Source organism: Grus americana, chromosome 11 (assembly GCF_028858705.1).
Source record: "Grus americana isolate bGruAme1 chromosome 11, bGruAme1.mat, whole genome shotgun sequence".
In the NCBI taxonomy this organism is placed as follows: Eukaryota; Metazoa; Chordata; class Aves; order Gruiformes; family Gruidae; genus Grus; species Grus americana.
This window is the reverse complement of record NC_072862.1, coordinates 16,085,874-16,102,176: the sequence shown is the minus strand read 5'-3', so window position 1 is coordinate 16,102,176 and position 16,303 is coordinate 16,085,874. Positions and strand designations below refer to the sequence as shown.

General features: G+C 37.5%; 1 protein-coding gene across 11 annotated transcripts in view; it reads left to right on the top strand.

The window, feature by feature from the left end:
- CACNA1D (calcium voltage-gated channel subunit alpha1 D) overlaps positions 1–16,303 on the top strand; it is a 199,955-nt gene that overhangs the window by 126,406 nt on the left and 57,246 nt on the right. For 10 of the 11 annotated variants that reach the window (XR_008578761.1, XM_054837668.1, XM_054837671.1 and 7 more), the window contains 12 exons: positions 973–1,093; positions 2,164–2,278; positions 2,989–3,058; positions 3,683–3,752; positions 4,546–4,690; positions 5,837–5,966; positions 8,799–8,858; positions 13,243–13,349; positions 14,470–14,557; positions 15,050–15,157; positions 15,328–15,380; positions 15,637–15,783. Coding sequence is in view for 10 of the 11 variants with exons in the window: in XM_054837668.1 (XP_054693643.1) it covers positions 973–1,093; positions 2,164–2,278; positions 2,989–3,058; positions 3,683–3,752; positions 4,546–4,690; positions 5,837–5,966; positions 8,799–8,858; positions 13,243–13,349; positions 14,470–14,557; positions 15,050–15,157; positions 15,328–15,380; positions 15,637–15,783 (1,214 nt within the window). In the remaining variant the exon portion in view is untranslated. The remainder of the gene's footprint in view (positions 1–972; positions 1,094–2,163; positions 2,279–2,988; positions 3,059–3,682; positions 3,753–4,545; positions 4,691–5,836; positions 5,967–8,798; positions 8,859–13,242; positions 13,350–14,469; positions 14,558–15,049; positions 15,158–15,327; positions 15,381–15,636; positions 15,784–16,303) is intronic. The other variant, XM_054837669.1, reaches the window with a different exon arrangement.

Here is a 16,303-nt window from a genome sequence, read left to right as displayed (position 1 = left end):
GAACAACCTGCCTATTGGGTGCTTAACAACTATGAAATTCGGCTTGATAAGTTTAGCTCTCCAAAAAATGAATTTCGGAAATTGTCATGCATGTAATTTTCTCAAACAACCACTTAGTTGCTTGGAAGGAGAGTCAATATTGCATGTTTTCTCAGGATAGAACTGATAATTTTTAAGAGGTTACGTAGAAATACATAAAGTGCCCTTATAACCTGCATTGTAATATTCAGAATTTTTGTTGTAGTTCAGAAAAAGTGGAGTTGCCTCATTGTAAACTATCCTTTTAACTAATCAACAGATTTCTGTAAAATTCTTTTAGACTTTGGCGAAATTATGTGAAACAATAGCCAATAAGAAAATCATGTAATTCTCCCACAGCATTGAGCTCCGTTCAGTTTAAAATAGCTACCATGTCAAAAGCTATAGCGATAGTGTATGTGTGGTATGTATATTATATAATTTATGATAAGGCAGCCAGTCCCTGTTAAAACTGAAATTGGGTAGACCAGTTTGCAGGACTAACAAATGGCATACACTAGAAAAGATTTGTGGCCACTATTTCAAAAAAAAGAGAACATTAAAACATACACTAACTTGTTTTTTAAGAGTGAAGAACATTTGTGGGCATTACTACGTATGTGGGCATTACTACGTATATGGCATTACTGAAAATCAGGGCTTTTACTTTTGCATGCCAAAATCAATAAAATTAAAGGCTTCTTTTTTTTTATTATTTTTGCCTTTGAAGTTCAGTGGTGTTAAACGCATGGCATAAAATAGAAGCTAGTAGAGCTAAACCCAAGCTTTCGGGAGATGCTTATTTAAATGGAAATTTTAAAACAATGCATGAAAAGATTATGGCATTGCTTTATGTATACAGAAGGTTAGCCTTATTGTGTATTGTGCTCAGAGAAGACATATTTTTATTGCTTTTTTTGATGTTGAGTTACTAATAATATATCTGCTTCTTAGATTCTAACAGGTGAAGACTGGAATGCTGTTATGTATGATGGCATAATGGCATATGGTGGCCCATCATCGTCAGGCATGATAGTCTGTATATATTTCATTATCCTCTTCATCTGTGGTAACTGTATCCTTTGCACTCACTGGAAGCATCTCCAAATAGGGCTGTGTGCCAGGGACATATGCAAAATTTCTCTAGGAGGGAGTAAATTGCAGCGGACGTGCAAGCACTTTCTGCACGTGCTAAGTCCTTTAAATCGACTTTTCTTTGTACACCCATTCCCTAATGAATGAGACTCCAGGGATCTCTGAGTCCATGTCCAGCCACCACAATGACAGAAACCAGAGGACTTTTTCTTTCTTCCTTCAGTGGGAAACAGCCTCATTCTACCTGCTTGTCTCTGTTTGACATCTCTCCCTCTGAAAATGCACGGGTGCAGTCTGATCTCCGTGGCAGCGATTTCCCGTTCATGCTTCTGACGCTTGATATAGCCCTGTTTAATTCTGACACACCCTGACAGTGGAGCCAGCGATCCACCATACAGTGCAGGGACCGGAGGAGAGAAACCTGCACGACGAAGCGTTGAGTCAGTTAGGATTTAAGTCTGCTGAAGCATTCCCCTTCCCTGTCTTCAGTGTAGTGGAAATACTTCCTCGGCCCCATATAGCAACAGAAACTAGGGTCATTCTCAGAAGTTCTTAAAAGGTCAGGAAGTGATAAAAGGGCAAAAACATTCTATGTTCTTTATTGCACGGTACTTGTATCAGTAGTTGTACTTAACTGATATGGACTGAAGTACAGCATTTGATGTAGATTGTTGTAGACACAGAAGATAATGCATTATAAAAACGAATTTTTCAAAATGCCTGAACAGTCTTTGCTTTTAATAGACAATGTTTCATATTTGAAACTTGCTCAGGCTAATGTGAAGTTGAATTTAATTTCTTTAAAAAAAAATACATCAAACATTCTGCTGTTTTAAAATCAGTGACCCTAATGGATTTCTGCTGCTTTTACACCCAGTATTAATCTAGTCCATTAAATGAGTGTTACTTGCACTACACTCCAGCATCACAAATCTCTACGCTGTAGGTTGGGAACACGTGTTTTATCTCTCTCACATTGTCAATGTTTATGCTGATAATAAACCAAACAAGTATGGTAAGGCATAAAGTCCTTAAAATTATTTGAATTAGATATCTTGCTAAATGTCTTCTTGGCCATTGCTGTGGATAACTTGGCAGATGCTGAAAGTCTAAATACAGCTCAGAAAGAAGAAGCTGAAGAAAAGGAAAGGAAAAAGAATGCGAGGTAAAATAGCATGGGCCTGTTGAATAAGCAGGAGGGGGAAGGAGGAGGGTACTGAATTCTTTAAAGGATTTTCTTAACTTTTATATAAATCTCTTCACCATCTTCAAAATTTATTGAACTAAGGAAAAAATGAAAGAGTTTACCTAGACATTAAAATAAGACCCAATCAGTATGATTTTAGATAAAAGTTGGGTAGTAATTGGGAAAACGGGGTGAATTAAGGACATAACGATAAGCCAACTGATATTTAAACATTGCAGCGGTAGGATTTATTATGCAATTAGAACAAGAATGTATCCGTTGTTGCCAGTGCACAACTCCCCATGGAATCAGTTCTCTAAGCCTTATATAGACAAGAAGAAAACCTTCCTTTGAAATCAGTGCAGGCCTACTGAAGTCAATGCAAGTTGTTTGTGTGAGTCCAAGGGCACAGTTTATCCCTCTAGAAAGGAGTAATGATCACGCATTGAATTTTTTAGGGATTAGCTTCTGGAATTGTGTTCAAAATTATAATCTTTTAAATGGATCATTGCATTCAAATGCAATAGATTTTATTGCTCTGATACCTGCGGCTGTGCAAATCATTTAAAATATTTTACTATATGGTTTTAGGTATGCTCTCTTAGCTTTTCATAGAGTGGGTATAGTTCACTTAAAATCTTCTGTCTTTACATGACGTGCTTTGTAATTGTTATTGTATTGTTTTGTAGAAAAGAGAGTCTGGAAAATAAAAAAAGTGAGAAGTCAGAAGGTGACCAAAAGAAGCCCAAGGATAGTAAGGTGTTTATTCTAAAAATTGTGTCTTTTCTAAGAAGCAGTTTTACTGATTTTGCTAGGGAGTACTTTTCAAGATTACTGTGCATTGTACAAGTTCTTTTATGAATACATCATCCCTACATTTTCTTTCCAGGCCAAAGAAACTTAGTTCTGATGCTTTGCACCTCTTAATCCAGAAAATCCATTTGGTTTCAGGATATCCTGAGAAGGGAAGCTCTTAGATCATGAAATAGTTGATGTTAGAAAAATTTAAAAAATTATGATATCTTAGGATCCCTGTGGGTATTTTGCCTGATAAATCCAATGGAAGAGATTAGTGAATGATAAACTCCTAGAATGGTCAAACATTTTTGGTAATTTTTACCATAGTCTGTTGGTTATATTCTCATTGTGATCTACATAACCAGATGAATATGGATACTATAAAAAATTATCTTTTAAAAATATGTATTAAACCATCAGGTCTCTTCTGTTCTCAGAGTTACCCTGTTTCAGAAAACTCAGACTGAGCATAGGGATCACTTCCTCGACCTCAGAGGCTTATTTTGTTTGCTTTCTTTTGAACTTTATACTTCAATCTATATTTAAATTTATTTTTCTTCTTGTGCATCCCTTTCATTGCTGTAGGTGACAATTGCTGAATATGGAGAAGGAGAGGAAGAGGATAAAGATCCCTATCCACCCTGTGATGTACCAGGTATGTGAAAACCAGCCAGAAAACAAACACATTTAAGTTTGTTTGCTAAAATACCCTAAACTTGCTCTTGCTGAACACTGAATCAATTCCTTTGAAGTCAGTGAAGTTGTGCTCTGTTATCAGTGGAGAAATGGGCCTGTAAGCTGCTAAGTATTATCTTTTCCTGCAGCTTCCTAGGCAGTACAAACAGCATATGACAGTTAATACTGTGAGCCTGAAGACTGCTGCAGTAATGCTATCTGGGCGTGAGAGCAAATTCTAAACTTTTCTCAAACATTTGGCAAAAAAGGACATTCCAGGGCTGATGATGTTTGATCAATTTTGTCTTAGCTTCTTCCAATTCAGTGATCATACTTATCTAAAAATGAGCTCTGTCTGATTGTCTGGATGGCTGTTACAGAAATCTGCCCTACCTTTTGAGCACTCGGTGCTCGAGCAGTGCACAGAGCTCAGCACCCCACCGCACAGCTCTGGCATGGACTGACGGTCAGGGGCTGAGCTTAGGTGGGGCTCCAGAGCCCACATGCAGGGGTGTGAGCGGAGTCCCCAGATGAGGCTGGTTGGGGCCAGTAAAGCCTATAAGTGCACACAGGGCACATATGCACATAAAGGTGTATAAGCTCATGAGAACTGTAGGGATGTTCATATATTGATTCATAGATTTTTAAAGCCATACTGTGAATATATGTTTCTTATAAACCATATATATTTTAATACAAGCCATGCTTTTATATTGTTATGAAAAGATCCTCAGTGATTTTTATTTTATAGTAAAAAAGTGTTTAATTTAAAGTAGGTGAAGATGAAGAGGAGGAGGAGGATGAACCAGAGGTACCAGCAGGCCCACGTCCCCGTAGAATATCAGAACTAAACATGAAGGAGAAGATAACGCCAATCCCTGAAGGGAGTGCCTTCTTCATTTTCAGCAGCACCAACCCGTAAATATAATTTTGAAAAATACTGTTTTAGTCAAGGTTTAGCGGTGAAGGAACAGGCCTCCTTCCAGTGAGGTGAGGAACAGAACTCCAGTACCTTCAACAGGAGAGAGATTGGCTTCTCTCCTAAAATTTTCTGAATGACTTGGTAAATGAAGAGAGTTTGATAAATATGTTAATTTGCTTCCCACTGTTGAAGATAATAGCATTTTGTACATATAGTCTAAGTCTGCACATCTGAAAAGTACCCTTTAATGTATATTAGCCATTTAGTACATTAGTCACTGGATATAAAAGCTGTGACACAAGACTTGAGCATCTTCTACATGAGATAGGATTCCTAATAACCCTAGGAACTTTTGTGGAGCAGTACAGGTGAGGAAGGAGAATCATCATACTCAAGGCATCTACTTAATAACAGGACAACAAATTTTCCCCAAGAATCTTCTGATTCTTCAGCAGAATTTAGACAACTTCAGTCTTAGTTACGAACCTGATCCTGTCTTTTTGCCAACTTAATCCCAGACCTAGTCTACCAAGGTGTTCAATGGCATTTGTAATAACCTTGGGCTCAGTGAATGTGAGCGTGTGTACAGTTCCACTTCATGTTATGTGGCTGAAACTTAGCTCTGTGATCTTCAACACCCACTTGTCCTGTAATTCTATAAGAAAATCTTTACAGGAGATTCTGATGTGAGTTGAGCCTCTAAGTAGCACAATGAAATCTGCAGCCTAAGCCACATCTCACCAGATGAGTATTTTTGACAACTTTAATAAGAATCAAATCAAATTGGGGATCTGAAATGACTTATTATCTAGTGCTGATCCTTTTGACATTGACCTCTGTGTGTGCACAGTGGTACAAACACTGGAGCTGGTAGTGGCATTCATAACCCATTGAAAACCAATAGGAGCTCGGAAATACTCTCCGATTCCTTTGATAAGTGCGTCTTCACTACAGGTGGATTGGATTTTGAATTTATTTACATTTTTAGAAATCAGAGCAATAGTTTCAGCAATTGCACTTTTTAGCTGCTGATGGTTGCTCTGTTCCGTCATTGTTGGCAGAGTAATAGAAAACATGTTGTATATTAGCCATCTGCTGAATTCTATTTGCACACATGGTATGTTTTTGTATCTCTTCTTCAGAATTCGAGTGGGATGCCACAGACTCATCAATCACCACATCTTTACCAATCTCATCCTTGTGTTCATCATGCTGAGCAGTGTTTCCCTAGCAGCAGAAGATCCAATTCGCAGCCACTCTTTTCGAAATAATGTAAGCCCTTCATTTTTATGTCTGAAGATAAATATATCCTCACAGAATAACAATCCTTTGGAACTAGTGCCTGGGTTTTCATTTTCAAGTTAAGAAACTTCCCTTTTCCTTTTTCAAGTCATACATTTTTTCTTTCCTTTAAAAAACATAGCTCTTTAAAAATAAGTAACTATTGATGGAACATTGTAGGTATTAGAACCATTTATTATGTACGTAATGTTTTTCCTTTGGCTATAAAAATATCAGAATAAAATATGCTCAAGCTGAGCATAATCTATGTAATTGTCATATTTTTTCACAATTTTCAGCTGGTGTACCTGATACGCATTTCCTGAATCACTCTTAGGGCCTCTCAGTGTTTGACACTGATTTAAAAATGTCAGTTAGAATTATCAGTGTTTATAACATGTTGGGAATAGACTCTGACCTGTCCTCTCTTCTCCTTCATTGTCTCTATTATATGGTCTTGGGGAACTCAGAATATCACTCTGTTAGTGAGTGTATGGATTCATAAGGATATTACCTCTTCTTTTAAAGAAGCTAGTGTGGCCACAATAATGAGTTTGTGTACCACTATGTCAGACCTGAAGATCCTTGGATTCCTGATTGGCCATATCAGAAACTAAACACTTTTTTCTGAACTCACATGTAAGATGATGATCAGAGCATGTCCACCTCTTGCCTTGATTCAGAGCCAAATGCCACCTCAGCCTATATACAAATCTGAAAATTTGGAAGTGTTTCTGCATCCTTTTTTAGATATACTTGTAGAAACAAAATATTTGTAAGAATATTAATTTCAGAAATGTCTCTTATTCAATAAAAGTGTAGTTTGTGTGGTGAGTAAACATCCGTGTTCTCCTAAAACAAATTCCTGAATATCCCCCATTTAAAGTTCTTAATATAGTAGACTTGCCTGTTACTCAAATGCACAATTATTAGAGAAACAAAAATAAATCCGCTCTCGTGACTAATGTTTGCCTTACACTTGTTGCACTCGTATTAGTGGTGAAGCAAGCCTCTCACGTTATTGTGAGTTGTGCATGCTTTAGATTAGGTGTGTGAAATAGCTGTGAGGTGATGCAACTGGTGAGAGTCTGTGGGGGCTTTTGGGATACTTTAACAGAAATTCCAGGCCTCTCCTGTCTTAGATATAAATTGATCTGTAGAGCTTGCCATGGAGTTAGAGAAACTTCCACCTCTTACAGGAAAGATGGGCCTGCTGGGTCAGTAGAAGTTGTATCCCTTGGTTCTTGCTAGTATAGATGCGGCCTCTGAAAGTCCTCTTTTGGCTGTTGACATTCTCTGAACATTTTTTCAGTAACAGTAAAATCCAGAAAGCTAAAACTTTCTTCAAAGGTAAAAAGAGGTCAAAGCACAAAGATACTTTTCATGTTCTATTCAGTAGAGCTGTGTGCTTCCCATATCTGTAAAACTGGACAAGTGCAATCTTATGAATAAATCACACTAATGGGTAAGAAAGAGAGCTGGTGGTGAATACTGAAATTGTTATTGTAGAAATGGTTTGAAGGCCTGATAATTGTTTTTGTAACTAGATGAGTTCTAGGAAAATGTAACTGGAGAGTGGTGATAACTGAAAGGATTATTCCTATTTGGGACACAGTTAAAATGTGTGAATGATTTCCAGAAGGCATTGCCCTTTTGTGAATATTCACAAATGCACCAAACCTGAATATTTTTCTTGTTACTGCCTTCAATGATCACGTTCCTTCAACCAGCCAGCTTGGCAAGGGAATGAAAGTTTACAAACTGGTATATTTTCTTTTAACTCTAGAATGAATTCCTTACTGATTAATCTTTGTTGAATGGCTTTAATATTTGCCTATTTTTTCAGCCACAGCAAGGGACGGAAGGTTGTGATCTTCAACTGAACATGGGGAAAAAATATTTCCTTTTATGTGATCTAATAGGAATACTTTCTTTGTGTGTTGGCTCTTTATTTTATTTCTCCTTCCCATTTAATTAGTTGCTGAACTGCAGGCAACATGTTTCTGTGCACAACTGTTTGCTAGTTGGATTGCTGGATCCTTGAAACTAAACTGGTACATACTGCAGTTCATGTCGATCACTACATTAGGTGCTAGCGATATGGCCACCCTGAAAGGGTGAAGTCTTGGTTCTACTGAAATATATGGCAGTGTTCCTGTCGACAGCAGTGAGATCAATACCACATCCACAATCTTTTTAAAAGTTTGCATTTCACTATGCAACTGTTGTGGGTTCTTTTAAATTTCCTACAAATAAATCACTGCTATATCCTCCAAGTTCAAGAAAAAAGAGTTGTAGTGCTGATTTTAAGTAATTAAGTTATTTGTTAATTTGCTTTGTAACACTCTAGCCCAGTCTATACAGGAACAATCTAATGTAGCAGAACGTCGAATGATGTGCAGTCCAGAAGTATCCATTGAAGTTTTATTTTTTTGATGTGGTACTTTGGTTAAAAAAAAAAAAGAAGCCATTATCAATAAGTATTTATTCTTTGTGAATAAGTATTTTTGTGTAAGATCCTGTATTTCTGCTAAAGACTGAAGAAAGTACCTGTGAAAGCTGATAGAAGAAAGTCTGAACTGAAAGAAAGTGGTGGTCCTGTTAACTCTTTAGGGGTAAAATCTAGTATCTAAGCAAAGGGGCATCTGATAAATTTTTAAGTAAATAAAAATGGTTGCGCAATAGCTGGAATTTTAAACTACTTTGTCTAAATTCCCCATCTACCTACTTAGATTAATTCAGGTGGTGTTGTGCATGTGGTCTAAACTGTAAACATTTATTAATAGACGGATTTCTTACTGTGGCACATATTATACCTTGCAGATACTTGGTTACTTTGACTATGCTTTCACAGCCATCTTTACTGTTGAAATCCTGTTAAAGGTAATGCATTGTTAATTGATCCTTGTTAGCTCAAAAGCAGCTTTAGCAATAATGTTTGTAACTTTTTGTTTACCTTCCAGATCCTAGGGTATGCAGATTATGTCTTCACTAGTATGTTTACATTTGAGATCATTTTGAAGGTAACAGGTTTTTAAAGGAAGTTTGTTTAAAAGGATTTTCCTTGTGTGTCACCTGCCAAGAAAAGGCACTTGAAGTGTTCTCCGCCTTTTCTCTAAGCGATCAAAGCTAAACTTTTTTAAACCAGAGGATTTTTTTTATTTGACAGTTCCTCATAGTTTTGATTGGTTATTTTTTACCATTGGATGCATGAAGAAGCTGATTTTTTAATCATTACATCAATTTAATAATTCATTTTTTACCCTTTTTAAACTTAGAGTTGTCAGAAAAGGGAAAAATAATTCACTGCGCATGAGCTTTTCCTTCTCCTTGCTCTGGCATTTCCAAAAGAGATAATCAGTCTTTTAAGGAGGGAGCATGTAATTTCTCATTTCTTTTGCTGAACTATATTCACAGAGCTAAAATAGTAGATAACTATTTTCTTGCAATAGGACTTGCAAGATATCTTGCATTTATCTATCTATATACTAAGATACTTTGCTTTTATTTTGGGCATACATTTAAATATACAGAAAGGCATAAATATGCTTGCTTAAATGTATTACCCATGCATGAGTCAAAAATTGGCATTTTAATGTATAGTTTGTGTACTGATTATTAAGAATATCCATTGGGGTTACTCGGATTTTAGATGTATGAGGCTTACCCTGGAAAAGAAGCCATATAACTGAGGGTTAGGTTCACATGTAAGAAAATGCTGAACAAAGAAATCAAAATTTTTGGTGGGCATTTGCAAAATATTTTTTCAGAGATATACACAAGATTCCTAAAAGCGTCATGCTATGCATATTCACCATGAGTGTTTGGTTGAGTAACCCTGATCTATACATTTAAAAATTTCTGGTACACTAAGAATCTGTACATAAACTTTGCATTTCCAGTTGAGGATTAAGCTTAACAAAATCTCTTCTCCCAGCTTTTGCTCATATTGCTGTGCATACTCTTCACAATGCGATTTGATTAATGCTAATTGATGCAATATTTGGGCTGTTTACAAGATAAGCTGTACTGTAAGTAGTAGACTATTTTTATGCTTGCAAATATTCTCCCAGACTTACGTTTATCCCCTTATTTCTCATTTTCAGCAGCGAGGAGCTTGCTATAGAATTGATTAATTGTATAGCATTTGTAGCAATCTAAAGTAAATACCCAGTTTTTCACTGCTAGAGAAAGGCCAAACTGAAGGAAAGAACGAAGCACTGAAAAGATCTGTAGCATTAGATCAAACTAGTTCACAACTCTGAATTTGAGAAGCCATACAAAATTTTACCACCATTTCTGTGGCAGAAGAGGGTCGATAAACTTCCACATGCTCTGAGCAGCAGGTCGTATAGCTCCTGCAGTTCCAATTGTGTTTCTATAGGAGACAGAGGAATTATAACACCCGGCACAAAGAGGCATAACTGGATGTGTTAAGAAAAGTAACATTCCTACTAACTGCAAATATTCTGATGCTGAGCGACTGAAGAGCAGTCCAAGGAATGTAAGAAGCTCTAGAGCTTGGGCTGCTGAAATCTGGCATTGTAAAATATTACAAAGAAACAAGAAGCCCCATTATAGCCAAAAATGTTGATGCTCCTGACTCCACTTTCTCCAGGAAGCTCTGCCTTGCAGTGTACTCCCATGTATTTACAAAGGAAAATAAATTGTACTGTAAAAAATGTAATGGACAACCAGAACATGACACACGTACATATACAGTGCCTGCTTTACTAACATGTCTCAGACAGTGGCTTTGCTTGCTTATGGCTGGAGTCCTCCATGTCTTCCGTGCTGGGTTTTGCACTGTGCTTTCCACAGTATCTAAGTCATACAGGAGCTGCGTGTGTTCTGCAAGGAGTAAATTCAAGACTGGACCTGCAGTAACAATAGCATTCCTTAATTTCCAGGCAAAAAGTATATGAAACCAAAATTAAGATAACCAGAGGCAATATTATCAGCTGCAGCGAAGAAACTCGTAAATGTCAAAAAACCAAGCACTCGAACAGAGTAATTCTTGGCATGTGGAGAGTCTCCCTGTGCTCTTAGTGACTGGTCTGCAGACATGAGGATTTCCATATTATGTGGTGTTGAGTATGTGCATGAGGATATGAATAACAGAAAAGCTGCAACATCAGTTTAAAGCATTTAAGAATTCTCTTACGTAATCCCTACATGGCGTTGAAATCCAGCTTAACATCCTGTTTGCAGTACTTGGGAAACCATCAGAGCAAAGGTCAGGTTAGGGCCTTGTGCTTTTAACCTTGCCCCAGCTGTGCCCACACCATGAAACCAGTCTGCACTGGTGTGGAAGTACAGGCAGGAGGAAAGGAGCGGCACTGGTGGTGCCCCAGGCTCAGCGGGTGTCCTGCAGCATCTGCTCCGCTGGAGGCTGTGTGACAGCGCTCACCACCTCAGACCTGCTCCAGGCTTTGCTTTGGTCTTGATCCACGCAAAGGGTAGAATGATTTGCTATAGAGAGTTTTAGTCAAATGCTTCTGCTGGGATTTGTAGTGATTGAAATACGAGTCTCCATATAAAGATGGGGAGATATGTACTTCACCTGTCTTTTTAGGTCAATATATCTTTATTTTTTGTGGGAGTCTTTACATGAAACTTTGTGTGCTGCTAGCTGATAACATACTACAGTGTAAATGAATATTTGTAGATAGATGTAGGTTTGATATTTGGGGCTATTTAGTGTTCAGCTCCCACTGATGTTAATGAGTTTAGCCATACTCTGTACAACTCTAAGTGAAAAGAGCTAGGAATTTATTGGAAATTCTATGATATAGTGATATTATAATGGCATGGGTTAAAGCTTTAGGATTTTTATTCTTCTAGTTTTGAGGAACATTTAATATTTTGATCATGACAAAAGAAAGTTTAACATGAGAATAAGGAGAGAAGGGCTTCCAAGAAAAATGCATCTTTTGTAGATTGCGTTCCTTGGCAGATACGTAGCTTTCACTGGCTGATGGTTTTTCATGCAAAAGGTCCACACGTTTGTGCACACGACTAGTGACACAGTAGACCAAGATGCCCATTGACAGCAGCTCTGTTCTACATTGTGGAACAGTCTTGAAAGATGTAATCGTCTGCTGCAAGAGGAAAGGAAATAAAATCTTTTTGCTCCGTCTTGAGGAACAGAAAGTAATGGATTTAAAATGCACAGTCAATATCAGATGTTCTCTGGCTGGCATCGAGTTTTCTTGCCTGTAAAAAACAATGAGTAGCTGAGAGTACTTTAAGAGGACCTTAAGGCTGAAGAAATCAGAATCCATGTGCCTGAACTGACTACTAGGTATTTTTCAAATGTATCCTTATTTTAATTTCAGGTTTAGTTTCAGTGTTTCACTCTTAGTCCATAACTATTGAAAAACCCGTTCAAAATTCTACTCAAGTGCAGATTCTGTGCTTCTAATTGCTTAACTGGATTCCTTTGTGCATTTAGATTTAGGAACCAAATTCAGCTTTGGAGTACCTGACAATATCTGCCCAGATTCTGTCTGCAGCCATAATTAATAGTTTCTATCACTGGCTCCTAATGAAACCTGCAAATGATGCATGCGGGTTCTTTCATGAGATAACCCTTTGTGTAATTCTTTCCTCATAATGTAGGCACAGAGAGCAAAAAATGAAGAGTCCAACAGGGAGAGTAATGTTTGATATTCCCCACAGACCAGCAAAACTTGGGGACCCTTGTCAACACATAGTACAAAACAGTCTGTGGGTTGTTCCAGGTTATTCCACTCGTGATCTTACCGTGTCTCCTGTCAGCCAAAGGCAAATAGCAGTATACTGCTGCCTTACGACAGCTTTGCGCTGGTTCCGTACCAGATTTGACTTGTGTTTTTGCAAGACATTTTCAGCTCCTTCAGTTCTCAAGACAATATGAGTGGAGTCAGCATCTGGACCTTACAGTTTAGTTAGCGTGGAAATTTTATGGTTCTTGTAATCATTTTTCTAACAAATGCCCAATGAATTTAGTGTAATCAGCTCAGCCTAATCAATTCTTACACAAAATATAACATTTGTTGACATCAGAAACAATTAACACATTTGCTGGTGTTGCTTGAGCAGAATTTTTATCGTTTAAATGAAAGATTTAATGAACGTAGTGGGATTGTTTTATATTTCAATTGCTTTTAGAAAGTGAGATAATACTGTATGCATTCACACTCTAGGCAAGTGTCTTGTAAACAGCCTAAATGTGAATTTGAATAAATTGAAATATAGACTAAATGTGTAACAATTCTATTTTTAGATGACAGCTTTTGGAGCGTTCCTTCATAAAGGGTCTTTCTGCAGGAATTATTTTAATTTGCTGGATTTGCTGGTTGTGGGTGTTTCTCTGGTATCATTTGGTATTCAGTAAGTACTATACTTATAATGCGAATGATTTATTTTTGCTTTGGGGTTTTCTACCAAAATTGGTGTTTCAGCTGCTTTTGTTCCCCCGTTGTGTGTGGGTGTGCAGTGTCAGTATTCAGGGTTGGGACTGGCAAGAGGTAGTGCTTTATATGGAGAGTGTTGGAACTCATTACTAATATGGGTTGGAAACAAGTTACTACTTCCCGCTATTACCAAGAGAGCAAGGAAGAGCACCATGACACTGTGTTGTATAGCATGTAATTCCTGGAGCTTCGGGAGGTTTATGTACCCTCTCTTGTGCTATTGCCACATCTACAGTCTAGTCCTACGAGCTTGCTCTTTCAGCACTGACCTACTGGGATGTGTAACTTGACGATGTTTGCAGGGGAGAGAAGTTGTGCCTGAACCAGGGCTGTAAGTGCTAGTGAAGAAATTTTTTTGCTTCATTTGAATCAGGCTAAACATTATAAAAGAGTCCGAAGGTTCTTTTTGATTCACTGAGCAGTTGTGCCTCACTGAAAGTCATCTCTGAAATCCTTAGTGACTTAGAGAAGAGCAAGGCCTGAGTGTCAGTCGCCCGCTTCCCAGCTGGCATTCTGCTTGTACTAGAATACCTGTTACACCAGCTTTCACTTTCGCAGTATGTTCTTAAAAGGCTGGCTGCTGCTGTTTCCTCAAAATGCATTCCTAGCTACTTAAAGAGCATGTGAGTCACTTGGGATCTTTTCATCTCCAGCTGGCTGGAAATTAAGGTATTCATTGATTTACAGGACTCACACAGTGTCTTTGTGAAAGAGCTTGTCAAGACTGCAAAATACTTTGGGGACTATTTTGCTCCTGACCAAACTTAACTGCATTACAGCATCAGACAAGCTTCTGAGCTGTTAATTGCCAAGTTGCTCCAGAAATCAAAATAATTCTTCTGCTATTTGAGATTGATACTATTTTCTAATATTGATAAAGGATTACTAAAGAAATACTTTTAAAAAATCTTGTGTGTGTGTGTATATATATCTTGAGACTTTTTGAAATTTCACGTGTAAGGAAGTTGCAAGAACGTTATTAGTAATAAAACCAGTTACCTTAGAAGGAACAGACTAACTTTTTTCTCCCCCCCTAGATCAAGTGCTATCTCAGTTGTGAAGATCCTCAGAGTTTTAAGAGTCTTGAGGCCTCTAAGAGCAATAAACAGAGCAAAAGGACTTAAGGTGTTTGTTTATATTTTTTAAGTTACATTTCTGTTGGCCTGATTCTTCAGTCCTGCCTCAGGTTAAAAATTTTTGCGCAAGAAAAATTGCCTAGACAAGTTCCCAGGGCAAGGACATAAACCGGTTCCTGATTTGTAAACATACCAGGCCAGGTTCTGCCCACCGTTTCAGCAATTTATATGTGGAGGAACACCAGTGCCATGGAGAGCAGATTTTGACCGTAATACTTGCTGTGAACCAATACGTCAGAGCAATATTTTAATTGTTTTTCCATAGTGCTTATGTAATTTTTAGTTGATGTTGATGGATCTAAGTCAACAGATTTATAGACAGATTTAGAAAACAAGTTTAATTATGATAGTATAATACTGACAACACAAAAGTAGTCATTTTAAATATAATTTGAGTTTGATAAAATAGACTTTTACTGTATGTATTCTGTGATACTAACTAACAAGTTGTTTTAAAATCTTTTTTTTTCTTTCTTTCCAGCATGTTGTTCAATGTGTCTTTGTGGCTATTAGAACTATTGGTAATATCATGATTGTTACAACTCTGCTGCAGTTCATGTTTGCTTGTATTGGAGTGCAGCTGTTCAAGGTAAGTCAATGCTCTCAAAATTTACACTGCATCAAGAAAAGCAAAGCTGAGTCGAACTCTTGGTGGCTTGCTGCGGGAACTGGGTTGGTCCCATTCTGAACCAATCTTACTATAATTGTGTTTATTTTGCATATTCTGCATTTTGTCATTGCTTTTTGTTTTATGCGTAGGGAAAATTCTACAGGTGCACTGACGAGGCAAAACAGAATCCTGAGGAATGCCGGTGAGAACATCCTTGATCTAAGAATGGGACACATGACATTCTGAATAATTTAAACTGTAGCAGATATGGGCAGGCATGCGTCAGGCCATTTAGGTTTGCGTAAATTGGAATTATCATCTTAAATCCAGCAGAAAACATAGCAAGGAACTAACACAAGCTTAGGGAGGGAGTGAAATAAATTGTTTTGAATAGAACATTTAGTTATTTTGAGGCTAATTTAATATTTCACTAATGACAGTTTGTTTCTTTCCCACAGAGGGATATACATCGTTTATAAAGATGGAGATGTTGATAATCCCATGGTCAAAGAGAGGGTCTGGCAAAATAGTGATTTCAACTTTGATAATGTTCTGTCTGCTATGATGGCCCTTTTTACAGTATCCACTTTTGAAGGCTGGCCAGCGTGAGTGAATTCTCCGTGTTTTCACAGCATTGTTAAGACGGCTGCGTTTTCCAGAACAGTTCGCTCTCGTTTATCAGGCATTTTTGGGCAACAAAGCAGTCTTAAGTGATGGTATAAAAACTTGTTAATGGAGGAAGGAAAAAAAAACCCTACTATCCTTCTGAATCTGTGCACTTGTCCTGTATTTCTTCATTCACTTCTATCTGTAAAGGGCAAACTGGTTTTATATTGTTTGATTCGTAGTCTTTCAGCTACTTTTGCTATAATGAGCTATTCCTTAGCTCTAATGGAAGTAATCCTTTTAGATGTTTATCCATCGATGCCCTCTAAATAATACTAATATGAAAATTTCCGGCCTTTGAGTAAAACTTTTACTAAAAAGTCAAGCAATAGTACGCTGCATAGGGAAACCCAGGAAGAGCAAACTACCACTCACTATTTCCCTGAATGAGAAAAGTCTTAGAGGACAGCTTTATGTGGGGGAAAAAAACACCAAAAGAAAATATACAGCCATCCGGTG